Source organism: Coenobita brevimanus, chromosome 6 (genome assembly GCF_032717465.1).
Source record: "Coenobita brevimanus isolate Jiangsu-jjx chromosome 6, ASM3271746v2, whole genome shotgun sequence".
NCBI lineage: Eukaryota > Metazoa > Arthropoda > Malacostraca > Decapoda > Coenobitidae > Coenobita > Coenobita brevimanus.
The window spans coordinates 69,388,585-69,408,717 of NC_136959.1; the positions used below are offsets into that span (position 1 = coordinate 69,388,585).

A 20,133-nucleotide genomic window follows, 5' to 3' on the forward strand; every position below is an offset into this window, starting at 1 on the left:
CGAAGTGAAGATAAACAACTGACCTGGGCAAACAACCATATGGTTGTCTATCACTGAACGCATCTTCCACAGAAAAAACAAGCCTTCAACATGACCACATGCCTGTGAGAAGGTACAAGTGGTCTCCAGATTTCTCTATATCTAATTTAGTGTCCCCATTATAATAGCTGGTGACACAACAACTCTCCTTTCATTATGATGACAAATTTTTACACCTGCAACTGTTAAGAAGAAAGTTTTAAGCTTGAGGAGGATGGGAATGCTGGTGATATGAAGAGCTGGAGCTCCCGTTTCACAAGCCATCAGGATATACTGACCGTTTCCCTTCGGTGAACTTTTTCAGTGTGACACTAACATGGGAGTAGATCAGCATAATCTCCCAAACGCTTTTCTCCAACTATATCATGCGCTACTTCACATGCCCATTACGTACCACACAACGTACCCCACTACGTCACAGGGGATGACGCCGCCAAGGGCATGCAGCCAGAAAACTCTGCCCCCGCCAACTAATGGCGATCCTGAGGGGATGCGCGGCACAGGCTCCGCCAGCATAATTCTTGAGACCGGAACGGGATGGGGCTTGGATCTGTGCCAGAGGGTACAGGGGATTGCAGTTTCCAGGCCGTCGTTTCCGCCCAACAGAAAATGGCCCGAACCTGGGAGTAGTGTCCCAGGAGGCAACCCCATCAGTGAGTGTATAATGGCGACGCAGTTACAGTGCCACTGAGCCCATGGAGGGTTTCCTTGTAGCTGTCCTGTCAGGGTACCCCAAGGTCATTGCCACGGCCACTGGCCTCGGCTGGTGGGATATGGGTCCCAGGTCCCATGCCTGGACTTAGGACTATGCGGGTGGACAGGGCCTGTGGTTTGTCTCCCCCTTTAATTACCCGATTGACAAAAATGAATAAAAGAAAAATAAAGCCTGTGGAAATCAAATTACCCAAGGGGTTCAGTGTGGCATTGTGGAATGTGGGTAGTTTGAAGGGGAAGCAATGGAGCAGAGGGCGGATGGATGTCAGTTGCATACAGAAGTCAGGTGCATAGGGGAGGGTCAGCTAAGCTGATTGCCCGGACGGACTGTAGGTATAAGCAGTTTTGGTACGGAAGTGAAGATTGATATATTTATATGGGTATGCTTGTTGAGAAGTGGGTGGAATGTGTCATGAATGTAATGAGGAATAAAAGGATTACAGCAGTTTCCCCCCCCCCCCGGCAAATTCATGATTTCGGTTATATCGGGGTACGCTCTACAGGCTGGCTAGGATGATGTAGAAAAAAAAAAAAAGACAGATTCTGGGATGACTTGATATGTATGGTTGGTATGGGGGATACTGAGATTGTAGTTTTGGGAGGAGATTTAAATGGTCATGTGAGTGAAGCAGCTCAAGGATATGAAGGGGTATATGAGGGATGCGCATATGGTACAAGGAATGAGGAAAGGGAAAGGATACTCAAATTTGTGGAGGCAATGAACATGATTGTGCGCAACATGCATGTTATGAAAAGATATGAGTTGATTAGATTACATGTGGGTCTGGGGGAAATAGAATCCAGACTGACCATTTTCTGGTCAGGGGGGCTGGCAGGTTGGTGAGGGATGTTAAAATCATAGGGAGCAAAGAGTATGTACAAAAAGACAACCTATGCACTCAGGAGGAAAGTATGAAAGTTGAAAAACCAATCCTTCTATAGCAGCAAGAGTAGAGCTGTAGCAGAACAGGGAGCTGTTGACTGAAATGTTAATGAACAGTACAGAGCTCTCAAGAAAAATCTCTCGAGAGTTACTGACTCTGTGTGCGGATGGGCAGGGGACCCCTCCAAGACTTAAGGTACCGGTACCATGATGGTGGATTAAGAGTGAGGAAGCCACAGTTAAGGAGAAAAAGAAGACTTCCCGGAAATGGAAATGTGGTGGTAAAAGACGATACTTGGCTGCCAAGCGCTGGGTCAGAAAGGAGGTATACAGGGCAAAATCTAAGCCTCAGAAACTTTACCTGGATAACCTAAATAGTGTTTAAAGGTTAAATATGGTATTTAAGGTGACAAATCTGATGAAGAGGGAAAACGGATGTTACAGGTAAGCAGTGTGCGAAGAACGATGAGGGAAAATTAATGGTGGACAGTGAGGATATTAAAACACCTCGAGACAGCATTATAATCGGCTGCTGAATGAGGAGTTTGACTTGAACAGGGAAGGTTTGGAGTCAACAGATCCACTCTTCGGCCCTTGGCCCCTGATTAATGTTGCTACTGCGAGCAAGGGAATAGGCAGGAAGTTGTTGGGGAAAGGGATGAGTATGACCAGGCTGACTGCTGAAAGCCTCACGAAATACAAGAGTGGGTTTGGTCACTGATTTGATAAATATGATTATTTCTTTCTGCGTTCTCAGATGACTGGCTGAAAAGTGTGACTGTAAATGTGTACAAGGGGAAAGGTTATGCCCTGGAAAAATGATAAAGGCATAAACTTTTGGACCAGATAATAAAAGTTATGGGGAGTCCTAGATGGTATGATTTGGGAAACAGTGAATGAGATGTAGTTTGGGTTCATGTCAAACAGAGGGACCACTGATGCCATATTCAGTATCCAACAGCTTCAGGAAAAATATATAGGAAAGAAACAAATTTTGTTGATTTGGAGAAGGTCTTTGACTGATTTCCTACAGAGGTGAAGTGAGAAATGTGAAAGCTTGGGGAATGGCTGGTTAAAGTGGTTATGTCTATATATAACGGTGCTTGCACCCAGTTGAGTGAATGGAGATTTTAGTGATGAGTTTCCCGTGAAGCTGCAGTGCATCAAGGATCAGTCTTGAGCCCCTAATTGTTTGTCATGGTGCTTGAAGTTCTCTCATGTCTCTTCAGAAATGGTACGCCATGGGAGATGTTGTGTGCTGATGACTTGGTGTTGATCGCAGCAACTTAAAGTGAGGCAGAGGAAAGATTTAAGAAGTGGACAGATGGAATGGGGCACAAGGGTCTGAAGTAAATGCTGATAAAACCAAAGTGATATCTAGGGCTGGTGGTGGTAGTCAAAACAGGAGAGTGGCCATGTGCGGTTTGCCACAAGGGTGTGGGAATAACTCTGTGCATTATTTATGATAAGTGGGAGCACAAGAAATGTGATGGTAATAGAGGTAAACCATGAGATAATGCTGATTTCACGCATGCGTTGTGTTTGGGAGAGAATGTGGAGTGGGTCAGGTGTGACAGAATTAATCTCGTTCTCCAGTGTGTACAGGAATTCTTCTATTTGGGGGGGATATGTGCTGGAGGTGGGTCTGTGGCCATGGTAAGGAGTGCTGGAGGAATTTCAGGGAGCTGTTGCCTCTCCTGACATTGAGAGGGCTCTTCATCCAAGCTACGAGATCCTTGTGTGCAGCATGTGCTTATGCTGTTTGGTAGTGAGACCTGGGAAGTAAAAGATGAGGATAACTGTAGGGTCAAACGCTGAGAAATGACAATGATTAGGTGGATGTGTAATGCATTCTTGAACTGAGGCCTGGAGGCTAGGATTACAATTAAAGAGTTGAAAGGATGGGACTGGAGTGTAATGTTGTTGTGATGAGGAGGCACAGACTGAGATAGTCTGGGCATGTTGAAAGAATGGAGGATGACAGTTGGGTGTAGAAGGTGAGAAGAGTGAATGTCAGGGATAAGGTTGCAAGATGCAGATGTAAAAAGGCCTGAGATGAGGTCATACAGTGTGACCTCAGAGATAAGAGACTGCATAGAGAGGCTGCCAGAGATCAAGCAGTGCAGGAAGCTGCAATTAAGTGACCAAGAACGATGCATGCAAGCATGTTGGAGCCTTTATAAACAATGATACCTAATGCCACCACATGATTACATTTAGCTCATGAAAGAAGTCTGCCAGCTTAGGAAAGCCAGGACTTAAACCACCACTCTACTACCATTAACTAATGGCACTGACAGGTCATCTTGCTGTTTTCATAAGTACGTTCTCCACTTATATTTAATTCTTGTCACCATCATATATTAAAGTTAGGAAAGCCCCCATGTAGTCATGGAGTTAACTGTCCCCCTACTCATTAACTGACAAAGTATCTAGCTCTGTCATTATGACTATGTTTTCTGCTGTACAACCTCTTCTCCCCCCCCCCCCATCTCTTGTACAATGTTCCTCTCTCCTTGCACACTCAAGTACAGTAGTAGTATTTTGTAAACAGTAACCTTATATCTCATCCTATTTACATAATCTTTGGTGTCAGTACTACCTCAAGTACAGTATTTCTCTACCATTCCACGCCTCCTCTTAACTCTTTTCCATTTAAGTCATTCTTACTTATGCACTTTTTCTAGTCTTGCTAAGGCCATTGCCATCCATACAAATTCACAAATTAGTGCTTCATCACAACTTTCAAGGCAGTGTTCCCTCAGCAGCTCTGTCCTCAGCATCAAAAGATGAAAGAAAAGTGGAGAAAACTTACATTATTTAATACATTAATTATGAACATCTGACATCTATTTACGTCAAGACCAGAGAGATTCTCGTCTGTTACATATAAAAAAGAAAACATGGTAATGATATTGGTCCTGCAGCATCATACAAAATATACCTCAGCACAGTCAACACTCACACCAATTTTCCGCTGGAGAACATGTTTCTCACAACTCGTCTATGCCTAAGCTTTCTCACAAAGCACCCAAATAAGGTTAAGTCATGAGACTAACATTATTACCACCTTCCACAGCAGTCCCTCATAAAACTGTTAAGTAGTTTAAGATCAAAATGGTGGTAGGAAGAGTCTAACTGGAGGGATAATTACTTCAACAAATACCCAAAATACATAACCTTCTAGGATACAAACACAGATTAGTAAACAACTTGATGTATGTTACCTCACAGACAGGAAACACACTCTTCGCATTATACCACCTTGGATATTAGCATTTCCTTACTGATGTTATCATTCACTACAGTTCCACTACTAAAGCTTATGTCTACATTACTCTAAGACTCACACAAGATATTTTGGTTATGTAAGTTTGCGTATCTTGATTCACATATAAACCAAACAAGTTGGCAAGACTTACTGTATTTATCCATCTTGGAATCTACCTTAATTAAACTATTTTAATTAACTGCAATAAAAAAGTGATGACCACTATATTATGATATACAAATTATGAATTAAATTAGAATGAAAACTTACTGGCTAAAATATCCAGCAAGACACGATAAAGGTTCGAGGACTATGGAACGGACTAGTAGCGTGGACGCTTTATGTCCTGAAAGTTAGCCTGTCCCAGAAGTCCAATACCTGCACCAATGGCTTCCCTCTTCAAACCCTGTGGTGGCATTAGTGGTGGGCATTGTTGTATCAGTGGTGGGTTTGATGACTGGCGCTGCTGGAGAGGAGTTGGAGTCTGACGCTGCTGTTGTGGGGACTGCTGTGGTGTTGGGTTGCGATTAAATTGGTTGGTATTAGGGCCAGTACCACCTTGTTGTGGTGTCTGGTTACGCTGGAACTGATTTGTGTTTGAGCCAGTGCCACCTTGTTGTGGTGTCTGGTTCCGTTGGAACTGGTTAGCATTAGGACCAGTACTACCCTGCTGTGGTGTCTGGTTGCGCTGGAACTGGTTGGTATTACTACCAGGACCACTATCTGACTGTGACTGATTGCGCTGGCCGAATGGTGGGTTGTTGTTGTTGGCTCCTGGACCACTGCTTTGCTGCTGTTGTGATTGATTGCGCTGATTAAACGGAGAGGTATTATTACTGGCACCACCTGGACCACTCCCACCTTGCTGAGACTGAGGCCCCTGGTTGCGCTGGAACTGGTTGGCATTGCTGCCAGGGCCACCTTGCTGTGGTCCCGTTTGGTTGCGCTGTCCAAAAGGTGTGTTGTTGCTGGCACCTCCAGGACCACCGCCCTGTTGCTGTTGTGGCTGGTTGCGATTGTATGGGGTATTGGTATTACCACCACCAGGGCCCATACCACCTTGCTGTGACTGCTGGCCTTGATTATATGGACCACCAGTATTTCCACTGCCAGGCCCCCCTTGCTGCTGCTGTGGAGCCTGGTTACGCTGATTGAATGGGTTGTTATTGCCTTTATTACCAGGACCACCACCACTGCCAGGCCCACCTCGGTCAGGTCCACCACCACTCTGCTGTTGGCGCTGCTGAAATGGGTTGTTGCCGGGACCACCGCTGCCAGGACCACCACTGCCGGGCCCACCACTGCCGGGCCCACCACTGCCAGGACCACCACTGCCGGGCCCACCACTGCCGGGCCCACCACTGCCGGGACCACCACTGCCAGGACCACCCATTCCTGGACCGCCACCAGGACCACCCATTCCTGGACCACCACTACCAGGTCCACGGCCACCACTGCCAGGTCCACCCATTCCAGGACCACCACTTCCAGGGCCACCACTACCAGAACCACCCATTCCAGGTCCATCTCTACCAGGACCACCCATTCCAGGGCCATCTCTATTAGGACCACCCATTCCAGGACCACCACTGCCAGGGCCACTGCCACCAGGACCACCACTACCAGGGCCACTGCCGGGACCTCCACTGGGACCACCACCACCCTGCTGGAAGGGGTTATTCCCACTGCCAGGTCCACCACCCACACCTTGCTGCTGGAAAGGGTTACCTCCCCGATTATCCTGGAAGCGATCATCAGGATTTCCCTGTTGGTATCGCTGGTCCTGCTGCCCACGTTGATCCATGGACATTCGCTGATCTTGATCCATGCGTTGGTAGCGCTGATCCCTCATTCGGTCATAGTCACCATAACGATCATCACGTCCACTCTGCTGTTGAAACAAAGGGATTTTAAACATTACAAGAAATACAAGAAGGTTAGATGGGTAAAGCAGACTATGGGTGAACATGGAAACTTTGCAATAAATGTAATTTTTTATGAATGCAAATATACTGTCAAACAAGTGGCTCACAGGGCCTCCATAGTTGCCGTAGTTTCCGCCACCACCAATATTGTTGTAACTGCTCCCTTGGCTGCCACCATAGTTTCCAATACCCTGACCACTACCAAAGTCGCTGAAGCTACTGCTACCGCCTTGCCGTGCTAATATGGCTCTGCTCATCTGCTGTGCTTCCTGCTCCCTGATCATCAGTTCTGAAATACATTTTGGAGTACAAAATTATATGAAGAGAAATGCACATGATATGGTTTTTCTTTAAGGCAGCAGAATGATCATATCTCAAAGGTGCATGTGAAGCAAACCTATTGTAAAGAAAGAACAAAATATCGCAACAATGGTTTTGTTTGTAGGGTGAAGCTAAGTCATCAAAGGCCTGGATTCTTTTATTCCTCCTCCTTTTTTTAAACATTATTTAGTGAATGCTCTGTGTTGTTTGAGGCCACCCCTTATGGGACTGAGGCGTCTGGCAATAGACGGATAGATAGTAATACCCTACTGACTGCTTTGTCAACGTTTGGAGTAAAAATACATAAAATAAAACTGATTCTACACTAAGTGACAATCCAAATGGTTTCCTGCACACCAGGTAACCATTTACTACAATGGATGGTAATCATATAACCAAACTGTGGTGCCTGGTGATTTAGCAGGTAATTATGGCGCTCCAATCAGATTGAGTCGTTGCAGCATTACATCCATGGGGTGGTTGGGGTTTACTGCTCACGAAATGCCACTCAAGGATGAGTGAGGCTGGTTGCTCTCACCTTAAATGTCAGGTCCAACTTGCCTAGCCCCGGGCTCCTACGTTCCTCATGGGGCAACACTGGATTAGATGATGAATGAATGAATGAATGAAATTAGACTGCAAGTCTTTTGTGTTTTGTCTTGTGTGAACTTTCATGTTAGCCTCCTTGTAATCTATAAGGTTTTTCAGGTTTTGGCAGGATTTGCATTGTATACAATATGACAATGAGGAGGTGGTCAGATCAGGGGATTTGGAAAAAATAGGAAACCTTTAAATTATAATTGTTAAGAGTGGCCAGTGATGTGTGTTTATCATAAAATTGTTCATCCATTAATTCAACCTTTAAATCCTCAGGTCAACCCCAAACACAACAATCCATACTGCCACTCACCTCTGCGTAGTCGTTCAGTTTCGTGCTCATGCTTCACGATAGCCAAGCGCCGTTCAAGCTGCTCAACTTCAGCCTGAAGATCCGACTCCAACAACATCTTCTTCTCCTTATACATCTCATAGAGACGCTTCCATCGCAAGCCATATTCCCACTCAAAACTATTGCGATCAGCAAACCTAAAACACAGAGGAAAAAGTGAAAACAAACATTAAATTGCTGGAAAAGCACATTCTGAACTTATTTTGCAAAACATACATATATATATATATATATATATATATATATAAAGCACATTCTGAACTTATTTTGCAAAACATATACATTATATTATATATATATATATATATATATATATATATATATATATATATATATATGGAGCCTCTGTGGTACAGTGGTAGAGTGTGCATTTCGCACGCTGGTGGACGAGGGTTCGCCTCCCACGAGAGTTGTAAAAACTTTGGGAATCGTTCACCAAGCCACTTGCTACTTTGGCGGACATAAGGGGTGCTGTGGTTGAACCAGTGTCGCATACTAGTATGCTTGCACCCAATCGGCCTAAGCCGGGCTGATTACACTTGGTTCACAGACTACACACACATTCAAAGCCACTACAACACTACAATTACTCTTACAAGCACTTCTCACCCTACATACAGTCTCTACCAGACAGCCTAAGCCACTGGGTAAAGATACATTGGCTTGTATTGTCCCTGCTTCGGTAAGGATAGGCCGGTCCTGCAGTGGACCTCAACGGCTGATGATATATATATATATATATATATATATATATATATATATATATACTGTATATATACAGTATGTCATCATCATCATCATCAGCTGTTTGAGTAACCACTGCAGGACCGGCCTATCCCGACCGAAATCGGGACAATACAGCCAATGTATCTGTACCAAGTGGCTTAGGCTGTCTGGTAGAGATTGCATGTAGGGTGAGAAGTGCTTGTAAGTGTAATTGTAGTGTTGGAGTGGCTTTAGATGTGTGTGTAGTCTGTGAACCAAGTGTAATTGGCCCGCACAAGCCGACTGGGTGCAAGCATACTTTACAGTATGCAACACTGGTTCAACCACAGCACCCCTTGTGTCTGCCAATGCAGTACGTGGCCTGAAGAACGCTCCCAAAATTTATTACCCTGGCAGGGCGCGAACTATCGTTCTTCAGTGTACGAAAATGCACACTTTACCACTTTACCACTGAGGCTCCTCTCTCTCTCTCTCTCTATACTGTATATATATATATATATATATATATATATATATATATATATGCTCTCAGGTGGCTGTCCTTTCCTCTCTTCCTTTTTCTTAATTTCTTCTCTCCTTCGTTCTTTCTTTTTCCTTCTGTCTATGGGTGACTCAACATTGAGCAACAAACCAAATGATTCCCTGTACACCAGGAAACCATTTACTACGCTAGGTGGTAAAAATATATCCAAATTATGGCATCTGGTGGTTCAGTGGGTAAATAAGGCGCTCCAATTGGACTGAGCTGGTGCAGGTTTACATGCAAGGGATGGCTGGGGTTTATTGCTCATGTAATGCAACTCAAGGATGAGTGAGACAGGTCACTCTCATCTTCAGTGTCAGAACCAACTTGCCTAGCCCCTGGCTCCTACATTCCTCATGAGGTAAAACAGGATTAGATGATGTATACACTGTATGTACGTAACAGTGGTGGTTTAGTGGGTAATTAAGGTGTTCCAATTGGACTAAGCCTGTGTAGGTTTATATCCAAGGAGTGGTTGGGGTTTACTGTTCACATAATGCCACTCAGGGATGAGTGAGGCTGGTCACTCTCATCTTAAATGTCAGGACCGACCTGCTTAGCCCTGGGCTCCTATGCTCCTCATGGGGCAACACAGGATTAGATGATGAATGAATGAACAGTGCTTCTCAACCCAAGGAGGCTGTGACGACTCTGAGCAAAAACAGAGCATGCCTCGAACTTGTGTGTGAATGTGTGTGTGTGTGTGTGTGTGTGTGTGTGTGTGTGTGTGTGTGTGTGTGTGTGTGTGTGTGTGTGTGTGTGTGTGTGTGTGTGGGTGGGTGTGTGGGGGGTGGGGGGACCACAATGAACCAGATTTATATTTAGCATTCACATTCTGTCTGCTCCAGCCCTGAAGGCACATTTTTCTTGGAACCCATGCAGTAAGTTGTTTGTCTTTCTTTCTGTCTGTTGGTTGATCACCTTCCTGCTCTTTTCTCTCTCTCTCTCTCTAATCAGATTGCTTTGAAGAAAAATTAAAGACACACATAAAATTCATACTGCAACACGGATGGCATTCCAATTAAAATGTCACTCAACTACCCCCTCCATATCCCCAAAATAGGAATAGTAGACTGCAGGATATGGGATGATTTGATCTAGGTCATATTCACTTGAACCTGCGGCAACAAACAAAACAAATACAGTCTCTGGTTAATAAAATATTACATTTAATGTAATGCCAGTCAGGGATGAGTGAGGCTGGTCACTCTCATCTTAAATGTCAGGACCAACTTGCCTAGCCACGGGCTTCAACGCTCCTCATGGGGCAATGTAGGATTGGATGATGATGAATAATGGAAGGAAGTTCATGGGTGCTTGGATGTGTGGATCAAGGTTGGGAAGGGGGGACTCGGAAAAGGTTGAGAACCGCTGATCTAAAAAATATACACTGTATATATTCACCTGGGTCCTTCTTTCCTCTCTTCTTTATACTGTTCATTCTTGGGCATTGAGCTCTCTGGCTGTCCTTCTTCTTCATCCCTGGACTCAAGTGGCTCCACAATGACGGGACGCAATGCACTGAAGACATAAACAAGTGGGTAAGTTCAAGAACATATTAAACACACACTACAGCCAAATCCACATCAATCCACAATTGTATTCCACTATGACTTTACTAACTGCATACAATCACATTCATTTATTAACATGTAACCACATCCCATCCACATTCATACCCATAATTAATAATCAGGTACCTTTAGTGCATAGTACTGTACTGCATTTTTTCCCCCCAATTACCAACTCTTTCAATGAAAATGATTTTGTTGCCTAAGGTTCAAAATGAAGGCTGAACATGCTGAGCAATACCATCATTACCCTTAGAATTTGCTGCATGATTGTCAAACACACAAAAATTAGAGCATATATCATGATGAATAAAATAACCAACACCAAGTAGTCATCCTCGACCCAGATCGGCACCAAGGACCCAAACAACAAGAAGTTACTTTATGCAATCAAAACGATACATGACGCACTACCAGAGACACGGGTTTAACAACAATACAAATTACAAAACAACTGGCACCCTCAAGCTATCATTTCCCTCGCAAATAAAATCCCCAATAGCTTTACCATGTACTGCACAGTAATGTTAAAGAATAATAGATCTTCATTCATTTATTTATTTTTTTTTACCACAAAATTTTACCCTTTCCCTGCTAAGAGTGCAACCTGCTTCCACTGTAATGTATCATTATGAACTGCTGATGGTAAACAATAGTTTGTAAACAGCTGTACTGTATCGATCATCCAGAGGGCTTAACAATTATTACTGTATCCTGCTGGGTGCCAGCAAGCAGATTGTGCTAACATAATGTATCCACTGAAAAACTCTCAAACAGTATCAACTTCACAGTATTACAGGTATTTTAAATAGACATAATAACTCCACGAAGGTTAGTCACGAAGCCCTGTTTTCTTCATTATATATCATTTAGGTCATCTTTAAGAGCATGTCAATGTTATCTGTTAAAGCACCAATTCATAATTCCCTTTCCAATAACAATCACTACTCGTTTCTAGCACAATTGCTGTATTATTCAACTTACGGCTATTTTCACAAATAATAATCACGTGATGAAGATGATGATGATAATCACATTTATATAATCTTTAACAGCATGTCAATGTTGTCTCTGAATGAGCCAATTCATAATTTCCATTTCAATGAAGAAACTATTTTTTCCTACAGCAATTATGGTATTATCTAACTTGAGGCTATTTTCTTGACTAACACCTAAATACCTGTATATGAAAGTGAGGCTATGCATATTATTCAAGGATTATCCTTCATCAGACTCAAAGATTACCTTTCATAATACAGCTTATCAACTAATATGATCATATAATTATAATGATTCCACGTAAAAATTTCTGTTACTAGATGTGGCTGGAATACAATTATTTTCATAAATGGCATACTGAACTTTTCACCCATACTTCAATTCACAGGAGCAGAAAATACTTTAATTGGCATTACATTCCCACCCAATTGCAGCACTTACACAAAACATGACCTACCTTAAGTAAACGGTATGAGATTATATACACAAACCAGTGCTATTTACGTTGCCACTGGGTAACAGCATAGCCACCAAATTCACAAAAAATTCTTTGTCACACCAACAGTGACTGAACAACAGCTCAGTTTCATATGCATAAAACAGCAAATTTCCAGTTACTTTTGTAGAAATCCAATTTTTGAAGGAAAAAATTATCATAAACTGTACCTTCAACATACCTGGAAAATAGAGAACACAACATAATTATTGTTGTTGTTTAACCCTGGCCTCTCTGGCTAAGCAGACCCATCAACCACAGGCAAGCAACTGTTTCTGTGGGGTCATCCTACAGCACCTAACTGCGCAAGGATCTGGCAAATCCATGAGGTAGATTGTGCCTTGCCTAAGTTGGACAGGTGCCTGTCTCACGGCAAAGTGCTGGGAATTATGAGGTTTGGCTCCCGGGTGGATGCCACAGCTGCTCAACCCAGGGTACACAGCAATACCATGTGTAGGATCCACATCAGTGTCACTTCTCTGAATACAAAGAGGCCTAGAGGACCGAAGTTCCAATTTTGGAGTAAGAACGCGTTATATAAAACATACACAGTACAGGGTATCCTGGGGAAAGCATGCCAAATTTTCAGAGGTTATTCTTGGGCTAATTTGCATTAAAATATGCTACATAAACATGGGTCTAACTCCCAGCTACTTCAGAGCTACTACTACTACTGATGACATTCTGGGCGACTTTCAAAGAAGAGAGTTTTCATCCATGCGGTCATCGGCATCTGTAACTCTGTAACGGATGAGAAGTGAACCCATTCTGATATATTTTACATTTTTGTTTTCGGCCTAATTTCTGATCCATCACCTCATGCCTGTGACAGAGGCGGTATTTCAAGTTCTGAAAATGGCAGTTTTTTTCTCTACACACCATAGAACTGCCTGACACACCTATCTATACCAATATTACTTTCTGATTAAGTCCCTTCCAACCACTACCAATTATAGAACATGCACCAATCCTGACTGATGATAAGGAGGGAGGTATATTTTCAGTATTATATATATATATATATATATATAATAGATAGATAGAGAAAGAGGTTTCCTTCACTAAATGTACCAGCATATAGTTTCATGAGAATTAGAATCTGAATTATTGTATTTATTATGCCTTTTTTCCCTCAGCCTTCCCCTACCCCCCCAAAAAAGTCCAAAATATAATGGGGTCAGAAACTTATCAGTACAGTGATTCCTTACTTAATGGGTAATACACTTGAAGTGTTTCCCAAAACCACAAAGTGAAATCCACTTTAAGAGGGAGTCACATTCCTGGAAAAATGCCTTCTAAAATAATAATGTAAAATGTAACATTCAAGGCAGGTGATACGTAACTAAATATCTGATGTGGTTGGGAGAGTGTATTAATCTTACAATTAGTTGGAAGTGACGAACAGTATTAAAATAAATGCTTATATGAACTGTATCAACCCTGACCTTTCACTACTCATCCTGACTGCTTAGTAAAGAACAAAAAAAGCACAAGTAAAAAGTATTCCTATGTCAATTAACATCTTCATAGTAAAAATTTTAAGTGGTAATGTGTTAAATGAGGAATTAATGTAATTTGCAAATTTTGTACTGCAGAGAAATTATGAAAATGAATAATACTGTACTGTTCACAAATACTGTAAGCATATATATATATATATATATATATATATATATATATATATATATATATACACTGAGCCCTTAACCCCTAAACTGCAGGGTTGTTTTTGCTTGACTTCCGTGTCTCGCGGGCATATTCACGTTCCGACAGACTTTCTAAAAATATTTGCCAAAAATCAGTTATTAGTCCTAGAATATTAACCCCTAAACCGCGGACTTTTTGCTTTGACTTGCATGTCCGCGGGCATATTCGTGCTCCGACAGACTCTCTAAAAATATTTGCCAAAAATCAGTTATTAGTCCTAGAATATTAAAATTAAAGGCCACCCCTTACGGGATTATGGTGTCTGGCAGTAGATAGATAGACATATGCATATGGCACATACCTTCAGCTTTCTCCTGGGATGTTTGTTGAGCCTTCGTCGAGTACCGTAGGACTTGTGGAGACCTCTGAAGTTGGGTAACGAAGGCTCCACTTTACACTTCCCGACAACCCGTAATATGATTACCATAGCCTGATATTATCACTAGAAACACTACTCTATGATTCTTAAATAGTTTGGAATCCATACTCCAAAACAAAAGACATTGTGAAAACAATGAAAATTACGAGCGCGTATGACCTTCCCACTTCCGATCTTTCGCTGCTGGTGTTCTGTCATTTATTAGTCATAAAAACACTCACACTTTATATTTCTATTACTATATAACACTTATATATATCTACAGTCTTTATCCATAAGTTTCCTTCAGTAACAGTAGTTGATTGTCACTGTAGGCATGCAACTTCTCTTTCAGTAAAATACATAGCATTCACTTTCTTGTCCTGTATACCAGCGTTGAGAGTGAATCTGTCACTTTCACTTCCACTTTCATAACTCATAGTATTCAGACATGCTAGAGTGAAACTTTCACTTTCATTACTCCTAGTATATATACTCGTATTCTTATATTACTACTCATTTACATTTCTATTTACATTCTCTATTTTATTTACATTATTTACATTTCTATTTTATTTACACTGTGTTATGCACTGTCACTTGCAGTAACTTATAAAACTATTTTCCACTGTTCACTTATATTTACATTCACTGCTTTCATTTGCTGTTTACACATTATTTACACTTCCACTTGCACTGTTTTACTCACCAGAAAGATTGTAGTCACTCTCTATCATTTTCATTGACAAATTAGCCAGTTCACGTTCCACAGCTGTCACTTATCCCTTTACCTCTTTCCACATGAGGTTTAGTAGGGGGTAGAAGTCACAGAGCCCTTTGCATGGGGCTATAAAGTGGCGGAATTTGACATGAACAAATCCGACGTGGTTTCACCTTGAAAGACGGCAGTAAACTGAATACAGTGTGGTGGCCTAGCCGTCTACGGGGAGTGCAATGCTGCCAATGTCAGCGTGGTGAGAGCTGTTAATATATACGCTATGACATGATTGGCAGGAAATCTAGACAATACATAATCAATTAGGTTGTTCCATGTGAATGTAAATGTCACTTAGGCTTCTCCCTTCCTTTCTTATATTTTTATTACGAGAATAGATTATACGGCATATTTCAAGGGGAAATAAACAGCAAAAATTAGTGAACGAGTGCACGTGAGGTGTTGTCAGGTGATAATTAGCCAATTCCAGGTGTATGGCATATCACTAACCTTATTTCTTTTTTGTATGGTGGTGGCGACCATCATCCACTCACTTGATGTAGTGCTGCCTACTTCTTCCTTAGCTTTTATCATTCTTTTTCTGTGCCTGTCGTCCTCTCTTCCTATTTCTCCCATCTTTCTTGTCACTTATTGCTTTTCTTTCCTTTACAGGTGGCTTTACATTGAGTGACAAGCCAAATGGTTTCCTGTAAGCCAAGAAACCATTTACAACGCTGGGTGGTAACCATATAACCAAATCATACGTGCTCCCTACGTGTCAGCAAGTGGGTTGGTGGAGGGTTAATGCCCCTCCCTGTAAAACAAATAACTCAAAGTCAAATGGCCACCTCTTACGGGATTATGGCGTCTGGCAATAGATAGAATAGATAGATAGATAGTATATATTATTTCGTATAAGAATAGGGCATAGGGCTTATTTCAATGGATGAAATCAGTGGAAAATTCCAGGGAAGATTTACTTAGCATAGCACGGCTGGGCAGGCGAGAGGAGAGGGTAATGGAGGGGAAGTAGGGAGGGAAGTCAAGAACGGGGAGAAATGGCTAAATTGTCAACAATGGATGGGAGTACTGATGAGATCAGGAGTGCTGACTAGTGTTGGACATTGGCAGTACCGATAGATGATACAAGCCACCACCTGAAAGCCTGGGCAAATTCAAAATAACACAGAATCACAAAAGTGACGCTCCGTGGTATGATCCCTTGCTCCCATCACGAAAGTGACGCCCCGCGGTTAAGGGGTTAACCCATTCACTGCGTCAGTGTTTGTTTACATGTACATCCCGTGTGTGGCAGTTTTCAAATATTTAGAAAAACATATTGGAAAGAAAATATCGTCAAAAGATTTAGAAAAAAAATCCCGAGTTCAATGGTATACAGGTAAGCCCTTAATTCACACGAACATTTTTCATGCGATTTCGGTTATCCACGAATTTTCGTACAATAATTAAAACATAAAGTTATAGTATTCAATAAATAATTTTAATATACAAGAGAAATAAATAAAATATAAAAATGCCTACCTGCTGCTTGTGTGCATACATATGTGTGTGTGTGTGTGTGGGAGGTCGGTCTACCACACACCACACAGTCAGTTTGAATCCGACGGTCGAACCATGCGTGACTCGCAAATCGTTATTTGTGGCTTACTTTTCTGCCTTCCAGTGATTGCTTGCCTTGTCTGCCAACATGGGGCCTAAGCGTAGTGCTAGTGATGCATGTGGTAACACACCAAAACTGACTTGTAAAGTGATGTTGCTGACAGAGAAAGTTAAAGTGTTGGACAAACTTAAGGAAGGAATGTCGGCGACAACTCTCCGTCAGGACGATTCCCCGTCATTTATTTACATACCAGTTTATTTAGCATGTACAGTACACTAGTTTTTTACTTATATGAGTTATAAAATCCCCCTGAAAATTAGTTATTAAAGTATTAATTAATCAATAATAAGTATATTTATAGAATGACAGGAAATCGTCCATGTTTTGATGGTGAATTGACTTCGTGGTGAATTGTCTTGGAACTGTGTGTTTGGGGTGAGTCAGCTGTTCTTACAATAAAGAAGGCAGAACGTAGCATACGGGAGGCAGTGAGGGTGAGGGCTAGTGCACCAGACTGTGTTGAAGTGTCTCCACCTATCCCTGTGAACTGGCTTGGAACCGTATGTTTGGGGTGAATGAGTCAACTGTTTGGACAATAAAGAAGGCAGAATGTAGCATATGGGAGGCAGTGAGGGCTTGTGCACCAGACTGCTGAAGTGTCTCCATCTATGCCTGTGCTTGTCAGGTTTCAGTATTAAATTTCTTACATTTTTGTTGTTTTTCATACTTTAAGACAGTTTACAAGGTGTATGTAGTGCATAAACAGTATTATTCAGATGTAATATACTTAGTAGACATGCGTAATTTTGTGCACACAAGGGCAGAACATATACGCGAATTTACCACATACGCGAAGGGTCTTGGAACGTAACCCTCGCGTGAATTAAGGGCTTACCTGTATTACACAATATAGCAAAAAAAAAAAATAACCTCTGAAACAGGTCCATGAAGTAATAAATATTCCCTGTGCAGTGGTGCCAGGCGAATGATGTGTTATGGTACACTGTGTCATCGGTGTCAATCTTGTGATCGGATAAGGTGTAAATCAGCATCTGAACCATCACTGTCATCATCTAACAATGTATCACTATCATCACTACACTCATCCAGAGATTTCATCCAATATTTGCTTGGGCTACTGCTGGCGGCGGCATGGAGAAGATTTTGTACCATAACCTTTTAGGTAACTGAGCTGAGCTCTGCTCCTCATAAAAATGAATAATCTATGTATGGCAATATTCTATAGAGTGCCATGAGTTGCTAGCTGATTTATTTCGTGCAATTTCTGGCGGCGGAATTTTTAAATGCAGGAAATCATATATGATACAGCCACAGTCAGGGCCATTTGGACTCAAATATCATATATGATACAGCCACAGTCAATGGGTTAAGCTTCACATCTAATAGGAGCCCCCACAAACTCCTGAAAGTTGCCAGTGTTCGTCGGATCACTAAATTGCGTGGGGTCACTACCCACTCAGAGCTGGTATACCTAAAAAAAAAATTCTATCAGGATTATATTCATGCATAAAGCATTATACCAGTATTATATTCATCACTGATATTTTACTGATGCTCTACATGAGATGTACGCTGAAAAGCTCTCCATGGAGTTTACTAAAAAGCATGAAAGCTTATTGTGTGTTTTTGCATTCAGCACATTTTTATCAAGTGTTATGAATCTCAGTTGTTGGAAAAATATATAATACATTTTCCAAAGATGATAATTTTGCATCTGGCAAATCGTGACATGATTCTATCCATTATACACTTAGTAATAGTAAGAATTGTACGGCCGACATCTTATGGGGCAGAGATCAACCGACTCGAATTTTTAAAGGCGTGATATTCCTCTTGCTTTGAGAAAACGTCTCAGTTCTGCTACAGTAAATCCACGGATGCAGCCTCGAAAGTGAAGGCTTTCCGATGCCTCGCGTAATACATGCCACCATTACCTTAAGTCTGCGTGTCTAGCTGGCCATTACTTATTAAACCAATCATATTCAAGCATAGCACTTACTCTAAGCCAATCACTGCGCTTCCCTGCCACACAAGGCATGAAGGGCACACACAAGTGAGCCCCAGTGCAATGTCTCCACTCTGCTGACAGTGTGTGGTTCTGGTGTGGTGTACGAAAGTTTTTTTTCCCCCCCGTGCTTCCTCCACCTGTCTATAGCTACCATGGCCAATCGTAACCTTCCTAGGCCTACAACTTCTTTGAGGAAGAGGAAGAAGCCAACTTTAACTTACACCCAAAAGTTTGATGTAATAAGAACTGAAGGTGGTGAGAAAAAAGCCAATAAGGAGGACTGAAGGCAGTAAGAAGAAAGCCAGAGCTGCCCACCATTACGGACTCAATGAGGACAATCTCTCAAAATGATCATGTTGTTTACCAACTACTGCTCCAACTGGATGCATCAGTATGTCACGCTTTCAAAATCCACATTTAAAGCTTTCAGAGGCATGCTTATAAAAATGCTCAGTTGCTGTGGTAATCCAGGAATAAAAACAAGTAACGTGTGAAAAACTCATTTCAACAGAAAATAGAGAATGGCCAAGCCCGTCTGGTAAAGAATGAATCACACAGAGTAATTCTTCACTAGACAGGCAAGGTGATTCCATAATAACAAACTCATGATCTCAAATAATTCTGGTACATTTAAAACAAATGGTTAACCGCTGAATGTGACTACAAGAAGAGTGTGGAAAAAAACAAAATTTGGGGGGTATTCAAGGAAGAGGGCAGGTCCATCGGCAGTGTTTACGAACGATCTCTCCAACTTGCAGCGTTGTCTACCAACCACTGCTCCGACCGCATGCATCACTGTATCTATCTATCTATCTATTGCCAGACGCCTCAATCCCGTTTGGGGTGGCCACAAACAAATTGCCTCCAAGTCGCCCTGTCCCCCGCCATTTCACTGCCCTGCTCCCAACTCACACCCCCCTCTCTCATATACCTCTCCACCCCATCCCTCCATCTCATCCTCGGCCTCCCCCTCCCTCTTCCCCCCTCCACCTCACTCACATACACTCTCTTCGTTAGTCTTTCACCCTCCATCCTCTCCACATGGCCAAACCACCTCAGTGTGTTCCTCATAACGCTTCCTATCACATCCACATCAACACCACAACGCTCCTGTATCATGCATTCTAAATCCTCATTTATAGTTTTCAGAGGTATGTTTATAAAAATGCCTAGTAGCTATGGTCGTCTGGGAATAATGAGTAACTGGAGAAACACTCATTTCAACAGAAAATATGGAAATGTCGCACTCGCTTGTTTAAAAATTAAGCTCAACAAATCGACGACTC

General features: G+C 42.1%; 1 protein-coding gene across 2 annotated transcripts in view; it reads right to left on the bottom strand.

Annotated features, from left to right (window-relative positions):
* Window positions 1–4,443: 4,443 nt before the first annotated feature.
* LOC145400365 (uncharacterized) overlaps window positions 4,444–20,133 on the bottom strand; it is a 54,616-nt gene continuing 38,926 nt past the window's right edge. The window contains exons 5-8 of one of the 2 annotated variants that reach the window (XM_080272880.1): window positions 10,756–10,872; window positions 8,064–8,239; window positions 6,940–7,121; window positions 4,444–6,795 (exon numbers count right to left, since the gene is read on the bottom strand). In XM_080272880.1, the coding sequence (XP_080129006.1) occupies window positions 5,230–6,795; window positions 6,940–7,121; window positions 8,064–8,239; window positions 10,756–10,872 (2,041 nt within the window). In that variant the 3' untranslated portion in view covers window positions 4,444–5,229. Of the gene's footprint in view, window positions 6,799–6,939; window positions 7,122–8,063; window positions 8,240–10,755; window positions 10,873–20,133 lie in introns of both variants that reach the window. The other variant, XM_080272874.1, reaches the window with a different exon arrangement.